At 44.0% G+C, this 15,516-nt stretch overlaps 2 protein-coding genes across 2 annotated transcripts in view; one reads left to right on the forward strand and one right to left on the reverse strand.

Annotated features, from left to right (window-relative positions):
• The window catches only part of LOC311368337 (phosphatidylinositol 4,5-bisphosphate 3-kinase catalytic subunit alpha isoform), a 16,041-nt gene extending 6,528 nt beyond the window's left edge, over positions 1-9,513 (forward strand). Inside the window, exons 11-28 of the mRNA XM_084487139.1 lie at positions 1-73; positions 814-919; positions 1,118-1,270; positions 1,588-1,713; positions 2,033-2,133; positions 2,388-2,469; positions 2,721-2,885; positions 3,025-3,128; positions 3,544-3,643; positions 3,963-4,034; positions 4,271-4,377; positions 4,783-4,904; positions 5,731-5,809; positions 5,983-6,153; positions 6,285-6,402; positions 6,552-6,703; positions 7,055-7,203; positions 7,603-9,513. The exon at positions 1-73 is cut by the window's left edge and continues 13 nt beyond it. Of these exons, the coding sequence (XP_084343265.1) occupies positions 1-73; positions 814-919; positions 1,118-1,270; positions 1,588-1,713; positions 2,033-2,133; positions 2,388-2,469; positions 2,721-2,885; positions 3,025-3,128; positions 3,544-3,643; positions 3,963-4,034; positions 4,271-4,377; positions 4,783-4,904; positions 5,731-5,809; positions 5,983-6,153; positions 6,285-6,402; positions 6,552-6,703; positions 7,055-7,203; positions 7,603-7,727 (2,105 nt within the window). The 3' untranslated portion in view covers positions 7,728-9,513. The remainder of the gene's footprint in view (positions 74-813; positions 920-1,117; positions 1,271-1,587; positions 1,714-2,032; positions 2,134-2,387; positions 2,470-2,720; positions 2,886-3,024; positions 3,129-3,543; positions 3,644-3,962; positions 4,035-4,270; positions 4,378-4,782; positions 4,905-5,730; positions 5,810-5,982; positions 6,154-6,284; positions 6,403-6,551; positions 6,704-7,054; positions 7,204-7,602) is intronic.
• Positions 9,514-10,650: 1,137 nt separating this feature from the next.
• On the reverse strand, positions 10,651-15,389 carry LOC311368435 (high mobility group protein B3-like). Its single transcript, XM_084487241.1, has 5 exons — positions 15,339-15,389; positions 12,898-13,055; positions 11,782-11,933; positions 11,431-11,605; positions 10,651-11,178 (listed from the first exon to the last, which is right to left on the reverse strand). Exons 2-5 carry the CDS (start codon positions 13,045-13,047, stop codon positions 11,047-11,049), a joined length of 609 nt encoding a protein of 202 aa, XP_084343367.1. The 5' UTR covers positions 13,048-13,055; positions 15,339-15,389; the 3' UTR covers positions 10,651-11,046.
• Positions 15,390-15,516: the final 127 nt, after the last annotated feature.

The raw sequence follows: 15,516 nt of genomic DNA on the forward strand, positions 1-15,516 counted from the left end.
CAGGTATTTATCACGGTGGAGAACCACTTTGTGACAATGTCAACACACAGAGGGTCCCCTGCTCAAACCCCAGGTAACACACACACACACACACACACACACACACACACACACACACACACACACACACATACAAACACATACACAGCCACACATACACACACACACACACACACACACACACACACACACACACTTACACAGCCACACTTACACACACACACACACACACACACACACACACACACACACACACACACACACACACATACATACAAACACATACACAGCCACACATACACACACACACACACACACACACACACAAACACAGCCACACACACACACACACACACACACACACACACACACACACACACACATACACAGCCACACACACACACACACACACACACACACACACACACACACACACACACACACACACACACACATAGCCACACACAAAGACAAACACACACACACACACAGGCCCCTGCTCTAACCCCAGATACGACACACGCAGACATACATACACACACACACACAGAGGGTCCTTTGTTCTAACCCTAGGAAACACAAACACACACAGCCTAAAACACTAGTTTATTTACCTAACTGAAAATAACTAAGCCATCACATAACCTTGTCTGCTTCTCTCGCTGTCTCCCTCACTCTCTCTTACTCTCTCTCTCTTTCTCTCTTTCTCTCTCTCTCTCTCTCTCTCTCTCTCTCTTTCACTCTCTCTGAATCTTATGCCTCTCTATGTCTCTCTATATAATCTGCATCTCTGTCTTTCCACATCTCTCCCAGGTGGAACGAGTGGCTGTCCTATGATATATACATGGCTGATATCCCTCGCTCAGCCAGACTCTGTCTCTCCATCTGCTCTGTGAAGGGAAGGAAAGGAGCTAAGGAGGTAGGAAACAAGGAGATGTTAACAAGGTGTTGTTCTGTAGTTTAGAAGGATGGTGGACCCTGACCCCTAGAAATACTAATGCCTGTAAGATTGACTAATATTAATAACAATAACTAGATCTACTAATGCCTATAAGATCTGTCTCTCTCTCTCTGTCTAGTAGCACTTATGTCTTTCTCTCTCTGTCTGTTGCTCTAGGAGCATTGTCCTTTAGCGTGGGGCAATGTGAATCTGTTTGACTATAAGGACACGATGGTTAGTGGGAAGGTGGCCCTGAGTCTTTGGCCAGTTCCCCACGGACTGGAGGACCTGCTCAACCCTATAGGAGTCGCTGGTTCCAACCCCAACAAGGTGTTTATTTGTACATCACCAACAACTGAGTTTAATGAACATCTGCACACATTATGCAATAACATCTCCCCTCCTCCTCCTCCTCTCCCTCCTCTGTCTCCTCCTTCTCTTGCTCCTCTCTCTACTTGCTCTCTTCCTTCTCTCCCTCCTCCTCCACCTCCCCATCCTGCTCCACCTCCCCGTCCTCCTCTCTCCTCTCTCGCTGTCCCCTCCTCTCCTCTTTGCTCCTCCTCTCTCTCTCTCTTTCTATTTTTCTTTCTCTTTCTCTCCTTCACTCTCTTTCTCTCCTACTCTCTCCTCCTCTCCCACTCCTCCAGGAGACTCCGTGTGTGGAGTTGGAGTTCTGCTGGTTTAACCAGACGGTCGTATTTCCAGACGACCAACAGATTGAAGAACATGCCAACTGGACTATCAGCAGAGAGCTGGGCCTCACCTACTGTCTGGTACGTTTTATTATTCTGTACGACATATGATATATATATATTTACTGTCTTTATTACTCATCCAATGTGGGTTTCTGTTCACGTCGGCATCTGCATTTGATTTGACAGAACATATAGGCTACTATTAGCCTGATATACATTCTAACAATATAGGCTTATATAATATACGGTAACGGATAGAATCATCACAACAGTGTCCGGTCTCCGTGGAGATACGCACCACATTCACATCCGATCACTCGTCCATATATATGAACATATGTATGTATTTATACTGTATGTGTATGTATGTATTTATATGTCTGTCTTTATACTACAGAGTGTGTCCGCAGCTGAGGTGGAGCAACTCCAGAGTCTGTGCTCTAAAGACCCGCTCTATGAACTCTCAGAGCAGGAGAAGGACTTCCTCTGGAGACACAGGTCAGAGTCTGTCTTGAGATATCAAGGTTGTTAGTCTCTCTACCAGCCTCTCTCTCTTTAGCCTACCATCCTCTCTCTCTCTCTCTCTCTCTCTCTCCCTCTCTCTCTTACTATTTAGATATTAAGGTTATTAGTCTCTCTACCAGCCTCTCTTACTCTAGGCTACCACTCCCATTTTCTCTTGCTTTAATAGTCTCTCTCTCTCTCTCTCTCTCTCTCGCTCTCTCTCTCTCTCTCTCTCTCTCTCTCTCCAGACACTACTGTGTTAATATTCCAGAGTCTCTACCCAAACTGCTGCTGTCAGTCAAGTGGAACTCCAGGGACGAAGTCTCACAGGTCTGTCTCTCTCCAGATGTACTGTTAATAAAGGTCTCTCTCTCTCTCCAGATGTACTGTTATTAAAGGTCTCTCTCTCTCTCCAGATGTACTGTTACTAAAGGTCTCTCTCTCTCTCCAGATGTACTGTTACTAAAGGTCTCTCTCTCTCCAGATGTACTGTTACTAAAGGTCTCTCTCTCCAGATGTACTGTTACTAAAGGTCTCTCTCTCTCTAGATGAACTGTTACTAAAGGTCTCTCTCTCTCCAGATGTACTGTCTGCTGAAGGACTGGCCATTGATGCAGCCAGAGTCCGCCTTGGAGCTGTTGGACTGTAACTTCCCTGAGCCTGTTGTCCGAGAGTTCGCCCTACGCTGCCTTCTCCAGGGTCTGAGTGACGACAAGCTGTCACAATACCTCCTGCAGCTGGTCCAGGTACCATACCTGACCCCTAACCCCTGACCCTTACCCCCGCTAACCAGTTTCCTATCCAAACCACTTCTTCAGCTGGTTCCGGTACTTACCCTGACCGTTAAGCCCTGTCCCTTCCCCTTACTCTCACCCGATTTTCCAGGTGCTGAAGTATGAGATGTACCTGGACAACCCCCTGGCTCGCTTCCTGATCAAGAAAGCTTTGACCAATCAGAGGATAGGACACTTCTTCTTCTGGCATCTCAAGTAAGAATTACAGCGGTGATATGACACTTTTTTCTAGCCTTCCGCGACTCACACCACTTTACAATTAGCCTCACATTCACCCATTCATACACCCATTCATACACATATAAATTCAACCCTTCATACACAAATTCACCCTTTCATACACACATTCACCCATACATGCTCACATTCAAACACCCATTAATTATCAAATTCATTCACAGATTGGGGGGGTCAACCATGCAAGGAAACAGCCAGCTGGTCGGGAGCAGTTAGGGTTATGTGTCTTGCTCAGGGACACTTCAATACTTAGCTAGGAGGAGCCGGGGATGTCACTTGAAGATAATTCAGGACTACTGTTTTATGTGTTTATGTGTGCGTGTGTATGTGTGTGTGTGTGTGTGTGTGTGTGTGTGAACGTGCGTGTGAATAGGTCGGAAATGCACAACAAGACAGTGTCGCGTCGTTTTGGTTTGCTCCTTGAAGCGTTCTGCAGATCCTGTGGGATGTACCTGAAACACCTGAACAGACAGGTAACTAACACCTGGTCAGACAGGTAACTAACACCTGGTCAGACAAGTAACTAACACCTCAACAGTAAGATAACTATCACCTGGTCAGACATTTAACCAACACCCGGGCAGACAGTTATCTTACGCCTTGTGTAGCCATTAAAGCAGTGGCAGCAAGTTGGTATATAGAGGGTAACTGGTTAGTTTGAGCTGGAATGTAGTACTAACCTGTGTGTGTGTGTGTGTGTGTGTGTGTGTGTGTGTGTGTGTGTGTGTGTGTGTGTGTGTGTGTGTGTGTGTGTGTGTGTGTGTGTGTGTGTGTGTGTGTGTGTGTGTGTAGGTAGAGGCTATGGATAAACTTGTGAACCTGACAGACACACTGAAACAAGAGAAGAAGGATGAGACTCAGAAGGTAAGATCTGTCTCTCTACCTGTGTGTGTGTGTGTGTCCATATGTCTGTCTCTGTATGTCTGCTTGTGTCTGTCTGTCTACCTGTGTCCCTTTGTTTACCTGCCTGTCTGTCGCCTCTGTCTGCTAGTGCTGTCTGCCTGTCTGCCTCTGTCTGTCTGTCTGTAATCTGTATATATGTTCATTAGCTCTGTGTTGTGATTGGCTAACCGTGTCTATGTTCTGTGATTGGCTGACAGACTCAGATGAAGTTCCTGGTTGAACACATGTCCCGTCCGGATTACATGGATGCCCTGCAAGGATTCATCTCTCCTCTTAACCCTGTCCACCAGCTGGGCAACCTCAGGTACTTACTAATTATCTCACTAACTAACTAGCTCAACCCAGTCTACCAGCTGGCCAACTTCAGCAGATGTCCACCAGATGAGCAACCTCAGGTACTTACTAACTTACTCACTAACTAACTGACTCACTCATCCATATATCCAACAGCTAGGCAACCTCGGGTACTAACTTACTAACTAACTCCACTATCCACCTAGTCACTAACTTCCAATTAAACCCTACCCACCCACTGGGAAACCTCAGGTACTAACCAACTAACTCACTCACTCACTCAATAACTAACTCAATCCTATCCCTCAACTGGGAAACCTCAGGTCCTTACCAACTATCTAACCAACTAACCAGCCGACTGACTTGATAACTTACTCAACCCAACTCTAAATGTGTGAGTGTGTGTGTGTTGCAGGCTGGAGGAGTGCAGGATCATGTCGTCAGCCAAGAGACCTCTGTGGCTGAACTGGGAGAACCCAGACATCATGTCAGAGCTTCTCTTCACCAACAACCAGGTCATCTTCAAGAATGGAGACGGTACGCCAAGAACCTTCTAGTCTATGTTACAGCTAGAACCCTCTCATCTAGTCTCTATGTTACTGCTAGAACCCTCTATTCTAGTCTCTATGTTACTGCTAGAACCCTCTCTTCTAGTCTCTATGTTACTGCTAGAACCCTCTCTTCTAGTCTCTATGTTACTGCTAGAACCCTCTCTTCTAGTCTCTATGTTACTGCTAGAACCCTCTCTTCTAGTCTCTATGTTACTGCTAGAACCCAATCTTCTAGCTAGAACCCTCTATTCTATTCTATGTTCACTGTGAACCAAAGATTGTATTGGCTTAACTCACTTTAACTGCACTTTAACTCAATTTTAGTTTTATTCATATTATGTGTATTTATGTTAGTTTTTAAGCCTATAGAATAGGTTTTAGGTTTTAATAATACTGTATATACTTATTTTATATTTTTGTTCCTAGTCATCTCTTTTTAAGAACCAGGGGGAGCTCTCCCAAATTTTGGTTGTACTTGTACCTGTACATTGACAATAAAGATCATTCATTCATTCATGTTACAGCTAGAACCCTCTCTTATAGCTAGAACCCTCTCGCATAATCTCCAATGTTACAGCTCAAACCCTCTTTTCTAATCTCCAATGTTACTGCTAGAACCCTCTCTCCTAGTATATAATGTTACTGCTAGAACCCTCTCTGAGTCTCTATGTTACAGCTAGAACCCTCTCTGAGTCTCTATGTTACAGCTAGAACCCTCTCTTCTAGTCTCCTATGTTACATCTAGAACTATAGCTCTATAACACCATCAATGGCTACTGGCTATAACGTTATTGGTATGTGTGCTGGTGCAGACCTACGTCAGGACATGCTGACTCTGCAGATCATTAAGATCATGGAGAACATCTGGCAGAACCAGGGACTGGACCTACGGTAAGAACATATCACCTTGCACCGGAAGTAATGCAGACTTGTTCCATAAGTATTCCGTAAGCGCATGCACATTTTCATCTTTTCGTCTTTATATTCTGTAATTTACGAATTGCATAGGATATATGTATAGGAGACTGTAGTATGTATATTAATGTATACATATATGTGTGTAGGATGTTGCCGTACGGCTGTCTGTCTATAGGGGACTGCGTGGGGCTCATAGAGGTGGTGAGGAACAGCTACACCATCATGCAGATCCAGTGTAAGGCTGGCCTGAAGGGGGCGCTGCAGTTCAACTCCAACACCCTGCACCACTGGATCAAAGACAAGAACAGGGGAGAGGGGTGAGTACCTGTCTCTCTGTATACCTGTCTGTCTATCTGTCTGTTTTTACAGATATAACAGAGCTGTAGACCTGTTCATCAGAACATGTCTATAACTGTATACCTGTCTGTCTACCTCTCTGTCTGTCCAGGTATGACCGAGCTATAGACCTGTTCACAAGGTCGTGTGCAGGTTACTGCGTGGCTACCTTCATCCTGGGCATCGGAGACCGACACAACTCTAACATCATGGTGAAAGACAACGGACAGGTACTATTACACACTACATACTACACACTATATACTAACGGCTATATACTACACAACATTATACACACCGACCCATCTTTTTCATCATGGTTAAAGACAACAAATCTAACTCTCTCTCTCTCTCTTGGATCTTACCTCTCTTGCCCCAGCTGTTCCATATAGACTTCGGCCACTTCCTGGACCACAAGAAGAAGAAGTTTGGCTACAAGAGAGAGAGAGTTCCCTTCGTCCTCACTCAGGACTTCCTGCTCGTCATCAGCAAGGGCAGCCAGGAGTGCACCAAGACCAGAGAGTTTGACAGGTATACCTTTATCTATTTATCTATATTATCTATACTGGGAATGTACCAAGATCAGAGAGTTTGATAGGTATATCTACATCTATATTTCTTTATTATCTATACTGGGAGTGTACCAAGACCAGAGTTGAATAGGTATATCGACATCTATATATCTTTATTATCTATACTGGGAGTGTACCAGGACCAGAGTTGAATAGGTATATCTACAATCTATATATCTATATATTTTATACCAGGAGTGTACAGAGGGTTGGATAGGTATAGCTGGTATCACTTATATCTATATCTACCGTGTAATCTAAGGTTTTTACCATGTATAATGTGTATATATGTGATGTTTGTATGATGCAGGTTCCAGGAGATGTGCTACAAAGCTTACCTGGCCATTCGTCAACACGCTAGCCTCTTCATCAACCTCTTCTCGCTGCTGCTGGGCTGCGGGATGCCTGAACTCCAGAGCTTTGATGACATCGCCTACCTCAGGAAGACCCTGGCTCTAGGTACCTGTCTGTCTCTCTACCTGTCCCTTTACCTGTCTGTCTCTCCACCTGTCTCTACCCCAAGAAAACCCTGGCCCTAGGTACGAGTGTCTCTCTACCTGTCTCTACCCCAAGAACACTGGCTCTAGGTACATGTCTTTCTTTCTACCTGTCTGTCTCTCTACTTGTCTCTATCTCAGGAAGAACCTGGCTTTAGGTAGCTGTCTGTCTCTCTTCTTGTTGTCTACCTGTCTCTCTCTCTCTACCTCTCTCTAACCCAAGAAGACCCTTGCTTCAGGTACCTCTCTGTCTCTCTACCTGTCTGTCCGTCTACCTGTCTCTATCTCAGGGAGACCCTAGCTCTCAATACCTGTCTGACCCTCTACCTGTCTGTCTCTCTACCTGTCTTTCAATCTATAGAGAAGACCCAGCAAGAGGCATTGGAGTATTTCACCAAGCAGATGAACGATGCTCACCATGGAGGCTGGAGCACCAAAATGGACTGGATCTTCCACACCATCCGACACATGCCTAATGAACACTAACTAATGTGTATATATATCAACACAAACAAGCACACACACACACACACACACACACACTTGAATGCACTAGTTGTTGGATGACTGTGATGGTTGTAGGTTTGTGAAGGATAGTGGAGTCATAGCAACGTAAACTATGAGAGGGAAATTCTGCACAAAATGGTCAAATTGGACCTGGGGCACGTTGTACATCAGCAATAGACGTTTTATAATGATGTCAAAGTGTTTCAGGCTGTATATTCCTTTATGCACACCTTGATGACCCTTAGTAGCATAATAAGAAGAAAACTACTGATTTCTGCTGGCCATCACTTTAAAGAGCCAGTGAACCCCAAAAAAAAAAAATAATGTTTTTTAAACATGGTCAATTGCCTTATATGATTTTCCACGTTCCACTCTGCTGCAAACGCAGATGGCGTTCTTTTCTTTGCGTCTGAGTGCCTTTTCTGAGGCACTCAGACATCACGACCGAGGGGCACCGGCGGCGCGGTTAGTGTGGAGCTGTCTGGGCAGCGATTTATTCAATAACCCTGTTAACCCGAGGGTTAGGCTTCCCGGACACATATAGTATGAGGCTACGGTGTGTGTGGATGGTCATGCTCCGTCTGAGCAGCGATGTATTTTATGTCTGCATCAGAGTGAGGGTTAGGCTTCCACAAAAAATTTTTTATCCAATACTGTTCGAATTTCATCTGAAACATTGGGTTCTCTGGTTCTTTAAATATGTTCAGATTAATTGTAAAGTTAATGAAATATGCAACTTAACCTGCTGCTCTCTGTGAACTAATAGCTGAGCTGCACTGTGGGGACCACTAGTGACAACCTGCACCGTGGGGACGGACCAATAGAGATTACCTGCATCGTGGGGACTAACATACACTAGCTGCACTGTCTAACACACACATCCTTGTGTGTGTATCTGATCAAAGCATCTGAAGTTGCACAGTAGTCTGCAACCGTGCAAGGGCGAGGGTCAGCAACAGACACTAGCTGCTCTTTGATGAGCCACAGACCGTTGTAGCCCCTCCCAAAGACATAGCCCCTCCACTTTATCCCAGATCAAACAACTGATTGGTTGAATCTTAATTGACAATCAGTAGGATTGCTGCTTTAACCCGACCAGCAAGTGAACTCTAGCGTGAACACCTACTGTGTTTATTATCCAGCAGGTGAACTGTAGCAACACCTGGTGCGTTTTTTTGCTGGCGCGTCAACTGTGTTTAACCAGAGGAACTGTAGAACACCTGCTGTGTTCTCTTATCAGGGAAGTGTTGACAATCTGAACCGTGCACCTTTATAAAGCTTATCCATTCTGCACACTAGACCAACTCCGAGGCCCCTATCCGATATCTTCTCCTACAACCCTTTCTCCTTGATTAGCTGTTGGCCAAGTCTGGCTGAGATATCACTCTCTATTCACATTAGTTACTTCTCTATTTCTTATTTAGACCAGGAATCGAAAAACTGTTGAATCTACCTAAGATGGTGTATCCTACCGAGGAAGCATTCTACCCACCTAGGGAGCAACCTATCCACCTTGGAAGAGCCAACCATGGAAGCACCCTACCCACCTAGGAAGAAGCATCCTCCCTACATAGGAAGCATCATACCTAGGAAGCACACTAGGTAGGATGCCACCTAGTTCCTGCTCAGGTCAAAGTTCATATTTCTCTTACATGCTGTTGCCAGGACCACTCTTACCTATTTAACTCATCTGATTGTTTTGGTTGTCATAGTGACTGCAGGTGTCACACAGACCCTCTGTGATTGGTGATTATTGATTATTTCTACTGCCATGACTGTATTTTTTACTGTTAAAATAAAGTGTTTTCTCTGTGCCCTCTTAACGATACCTATGTTACCTATGTTAATAACCAATGTAATGAAATGAATACATTTCATTCAAGTACACTGTCGGTGCGATTCTTGAGGTAGGATGTGAAGAGGGAGAATGCAGAGCCTTGAGATTCCCAGTCCTCGGAGGGTGGAGAGGAGGATCTGGGAGTTCACTGTGTCGAAGACCGCTGAAAGGTCCAGCAGAATGACTACAGAGGAGAGGGAGTCTGTTCTCGCAGTGTGAAGTTTCTCTGTGATGGCAAAGAGGGCAGTCTCCGTTGACGGTGAGGGTCCTAAAGGTTGTTCTGGTGGAGATATGCAGTGAGTTGGGTAAAGACAGCACGCTCAATTGGTATGGAAATGAATGGCAGAGGAGAGACATGTCGGTCACTTTTGACATCAGCCTGGTTGAGTGTGGGTCTCTTTAAGAGGGTTCGGTCTCGCTGCTGCAAGAGTAAAAAACAGTTGCCTGAAGTGTTGATGAGATGGGTGTCGAAATGATGGATGTCTGGAGCAATAGATGCCCCTTACGTTTGATGACGCTACTCCGGAAATGATTCTCCCCTCGTTCTCAGCCGTTGTGAAACAAACTGGAGAATTAATCACTTTGTAACACAGCCTTTTAAAACCCTGAAAATGGATGTCCTGAGCAACAGGGCATTACTTGTTTCCATTTAATCTTATGTGTGCACAGTCCACAAGATGGAAGAAATTAAGGATTTCCAGTGGCTTTGTTTCAATATTTTTAACCCAGTACAAGAAAGATGTAAATTTAATATATAAATAAATTATATATATATATATACATATATATATATAATATATATATATACATATATATATATAATCCCCCTTTTATATATATACCTTAAGTAATATTCCCCTCTATATCTAAATGTTTTATATAGTACCTCTTATGTATATTTTATATAATATTCCCCTATAGAATATATATCTTATACGTGTTATATAATGACATCACAAGGCTGAAATAACTACCATTTGCAATACCATAATGCAATAATGACATCACACTCTAATGTCACAAGGCTTTGATGACATCATATCCTGTGGAATGAAGACATACTCAGACATTTTGTTTGTGTTTTATTATAAAAGTTTCTACAGTGACAACGGAACAGAATAAAAACTCACTGAGGCTCTCTTCTGATTGGCTACAGATCCACCAATCAGAGCTCAGTGGGGCAGGGCTGGGTTTCCATGGTAACACGTTTAGGTAAGGGGCCGGAGGTGTGACTACTAACTCTGGTCTTATTGGTCACTTTAACATAGCTGACGACTCCTACACACACACACACACACACACACACACACACACACACACACACACACACACACTCACTCACAACCACACACACTCACACACAACCACACACACACCAATATGCATCACAAACATAACTCACTTTTGTACATGTGCGCACACGCTTACACACTCCCTCTCTTTGTGGCTCCCGCTGTGGCCCTACTCATCATCATCATCATCATCGTCTTCATCCTCTCCATCGTCATCCTCCTCCTCCTCTGGTCCCTGGGCCCCTGAGGCCCCTCCCGGGGCACGGACGAAGGTTCCACCTCCACGGTACGCCACCATGTCCTGAACACACATCACATACACTAAGTAAGGAATAAACCATTCCGGGCTGTCCTGTTGTTGGAACCTAATGTAAGACGAGCTGTCTCGAAACACGTTATGCCCCTCGTTAAACAACAATAAGAGATCGGAATACTCTTAACGTGTTAGTTTGTAGGGTGATACCACCAACATTGCATAAAGCAGAGCTCTATCTATCCATCAGTTTGACAGACTGAATATATATATATATTAAGGTATGTATTGTGTATTTACCCGGTCGTATTTCTCTCTGAGTTTCTGGGCCTTCTCCTCGTAGGGCAGTTTGTCAGACTGGGTCAGTTTGCTCCACATCTCGCCCAGCTTCTTGGCACAGTCTCCTATAGACAGGCCAGGGTACTGCTGCTTGACACTGGGCCGGTACTCACCGCAGAACACAAAGAACGCCGACCTGCACACACACAAAAAAACCAACATTAGGTTGTAGGTCTAGAAAGAGAAGGGGTTTCTGGGCACTGCAGTTCTACAGTGAGTGATTTAAGTTCTTGATTGTGCTATATTTGTTCCCTCATTCTCTAGGAAGTGAACAAGGGATTAAGTATAAGAGAAGCTATAGGGGTTTCTTACGGTGGTCGTTTGGGTGCATTTGGGTCTTTCCTCTTGCGGCCCCTCTTCCCGAAGCCCTTGGGTGGGACGTAGTCCTTCATCTCGCGGTTGTAGCGGACCTTGTCGGCCTTCGCCATGTCTTCAAAGCACTTCTTATCGCTGGGAGTCAGACCCTGGTGGAGATCAACGAAATCTTGTTACACTGTGTAGTAGTTCATATAAGCCATACCACTACATATCAGTAAATATCACTACCACTACTACTTACACATCACTACCCCTAACACTACATATCATTAAAACTACATACCATTACCAGTGGTATTTGATGGAATAATTAATAATACCATTAAAGTCTATTTAATTTTAGTAATCAAAAAAGTTTTTCCACTTGTTCAAATAGCATTATAGATATTTTCAATGACGAACATACATATCCAAAATTGGTCATTTGGGTGACATATATTATAGCACCAATGTTGCAAACTGAAAATTGCACACGTTTTGAAGAAGCATTAGGTCAAGGTCCAGGTCTGTTGCATATTAACGAGGTAGACATATCTAGAAGGCGATCGATGACTTTGTTGTACTCGTCCACAAATCCTATATGGTTTGTTGATATGTCAACATGTGGAAATTAAATTTTCTGTAGTACACTGAAATCATTATACTTAATAGTAAAAAAGGAATTACTGATGTTTGAAGATATTTATTTGACATGTTCTTTACATGTCAAAATGGTGTTGGATCTACAAAGTCTGAAATTAACATTTTTACACGTGGAAATGACATTTCCAGTAGTAAAAAGCTACTAGTCAGCCCTGCTGCTTCAATGATAAAAGGGCTTGCTTTAGAACCTGTGTCTCTCTGTGGCAAACCGGTCTCTTTCAGCAGCCTGTCTCTCTCTCTCTCTGGTGAACCTGTCTCTCTTTCTGGTGAACCTGTCTCTCTGCTGAACCTGTGTCTCTCTGTGGCAAACCGGTCTCTCTTAGCAGCCTGTCTCTCTCTTTCTAGTAAACCTCTCTCTATCTGGTGAACCAGTCTCTCTCGCTGGTTAACCTGTGTGTCTCTCTCTCGCAATGATTAACCTGTCTCTCTCTCTGGTGAAAGAGTCTCTCTGTCAGTAGCGTGTCTCACCTTCCAGCGTTCAGAGCACTTCTTGGAGAACTCGGCAAAGTTGACGGACTGCTCGGGGTTCTTCTTCCGGTGTTCCTCTCGGCACGTCTGGACGAAGAACGCATACGCAGACGTTTTGCCCTTAGGCTTGTTGTGGTCCTTGCGCATCATTTTCCTACCTGCAAACATGGGAGCATACGATATTATAGTCCTTCCTGCTACCAGACCCCTGACCCGGTCTATGCGGGACCAGGTCTCCCTAAACTAGTCTCTGAAGAGACCATGTCATGGAAGAAATGCAGCACCATTCAGTTGAACAGAACAGTGAAAGAAGTCACATTCTTGCGTGAAATGCAAGAATATCAGTTAGTTCAGTAGTTATCAGTAGTTGAATTTGCTGTATGAGACCATTTTGCGTATAGACCCCTCCCACCAAAATGTCATACCAATTAAGGCATCTCTTCGCTGATTGGTTTTGGGAATCCACCTCTCCTGTCAATCACATATAGCTTAGCTCCACCCACAGGGGCATAAATGCAACACGTTTTTGCTCAATGGCAGAGAAAACCCAGAGCCAACTTAATTATTGTCCTAAATTCTACATTGGAGCATAATGCCTTCTAGTACTACCTGCTACACAGCATCCTGCAGCATTATATACAGTATTAGTCCTACCTGCTACACAGGAGCCTAAACCAATTATAGTCCTACTTTCTAAATAGGAGCCTACAGCATTATAGTTCTACCTGCTAAATAGGAGCCTACGGCATTATAGTCCTCCCTGCTAAATAGGACCCAACAGCATTATAGTCCTACCTGCTAAATAGGAGCCTACAGCATTATAGTCCTCCCTGCTAAATAGGAGCTTACAGCATTATAGCCCTACCTGCTAAATAGGAGCCTACGGCATTATAGTCTTACCTGCTAAATAGGAGCCTACGGCATTATAGTCCTACCTGCTAAATAGGAGCCTACGGCATTATAGCCCTACCAGGAGGAAAGTAAAAAAAAAAAAAGGGAGAGTGCACATTTCAGACTTCCCCTTTGACATGTGATGGGCATTTGCTATTATATACGTATATCTTACGTATGATTAAATTATGCATTGATTAATTATGGTAATTTTATAGAAATCCACTATGAAATGTTGCATACCTAATATTGAGACTGACATGGTGAAAGGATAAGGTGTTATTATATAAACACAAGTTTTGCATGTGTAAAGGCATGCAATAGTTTACAACAACTACACATATTAAGGATGGATGATATAATACAAAAAAGCTTATCTTGCGAAAAATTCATTTTAAATAATAAAACACATACTAAACACAGGTTTAGGGCTTAACGTGTCAAAAAAACGGAATGTCCATATTAAATATATAGACATAGTATACACATGTTGACTTTCTAAGGTGGAAACTTATTAAAGTGTTAAAAAGTGGAGCGATGGTGATGGTGGCAGATTAACGAATAACAAAGAAAACGAGGAATCCATTTTCTTTCCGAGCAGGGCCGTGTATAGGTTCCAGATCCCGGGCAGAAAGCCTTCTCTAACCCGCCGGCTGGAGCCTCTACCCGGCTCCGTTCAGCCCGCTATGAACTGTGGTCTGCGGCCAGAGACTGGAAACTAACGTTAGCCGAGATTTCTATTGACATCTATTGGTGCAGTTAGCCTAGCCATGCTAACCCTGTAGACAGGACTGTAAACTCCATTCACCATCGATGCTGCAGTTAGCCTAGCAATGCTAACATGCTAACCCCAGCAGAACAATGGGCCACCATTTGCTTCCCGCCCTATGCAGTGCTAGCCGTCCCATCCCCCTCCATTAGCACCCTGCTAACTAGCACATTTACTACTACACTATATTGCATACTTTACAGTATATTACAGACTTTACTACCAATGTGCTTCATAATATTTTCCGACTATTTTCCGAACTGTTAAAGGTATTTTCTGTCACCCAATGCCCGAGCGGCACACATTTGCAATGGAAACCTCGTCATTGATAGCGATGCGCATTTACAACGGAGGGCTCCGTCTATTCTCTGGATCCATCGCGGGTTCTTTGGTCTATTCTCTGGAGCTCAACGCTGATGGGTCCGTCTAATCTCTGGATTCATAGCGTTTGTCAAGTCTATTCTCTGTGGCTCATAGCGGACGGCTTCATCTACTATCTGAGTTGACATTGTGCCTGCGGCTGTGGACTACTCTGAAATTGGCGTTGCGTGATTGAAGAAGCATGTTGTATACAACTTAACTTAATCATGAGATCCATGAATTAATGTTTGCAGAGAAAGACATCACTAACGTTACTCTCCAGAATGGCCATTTAATCAATAAAATAAGGGGCAGTTGAAATAAGGCTTCTAATTGGATGAGAATAATTAAAGAGAGACATTAATAAGATCCAATAGTGAATAGTATTAGTGATATTATGCATTAGTATTCATGTACTTACTGTGTGTTGGGGTCACGTTGTGTTGTTGTTCGGGTTCCGGCGGCTGCGGACTGGAGACCGTTGCTTTGAAACTGGGTTGAGCTGGAGCCGAGACCACGCCCAACCGGCACGCCCCCCTCGACCGAGTCCATTCAGTGGGCGTGTCCGATTGGGCGTGTCTCAATCCCGTTTGAAACCT

Source organism: Micromesistius poutassou, assembly GCF_964030765.1.
Source record: "Micromesistius poutassou genome assembly, chromosome: 23".
NCBI lineage: Eukaryota > Metazoa > Chordata > Actinopteri > Gadiformes > Gadidae > Micromesistius > Micromesistius poutassou.

Excerpts from the sequence above, each read along its gene's own strand:
- LOC311368435 (XM_084487241.1), bottom strand. The coding sequence starts at position 13,047 with ATGATGCGCAAGGACCACAACAAGCCTAAGGGCAAAACGTCTGCGTAT. Across the intron at positions 11,934-12,897 it reads AGTGCTCTGAACGCTGGAAG|GGTCTGACTCCCAGCGATAA; the intron begins GTGAGACACGCT and ends GATCTCCACCAG. Across the intron at positions 11,606-11,781 it reads AATGCACCCAAACGACCACC|GTCGGCGTTCTTTGTGTTCT; the intron begins GTAAGAAACCCC and ends GTGTGTGTGCAG.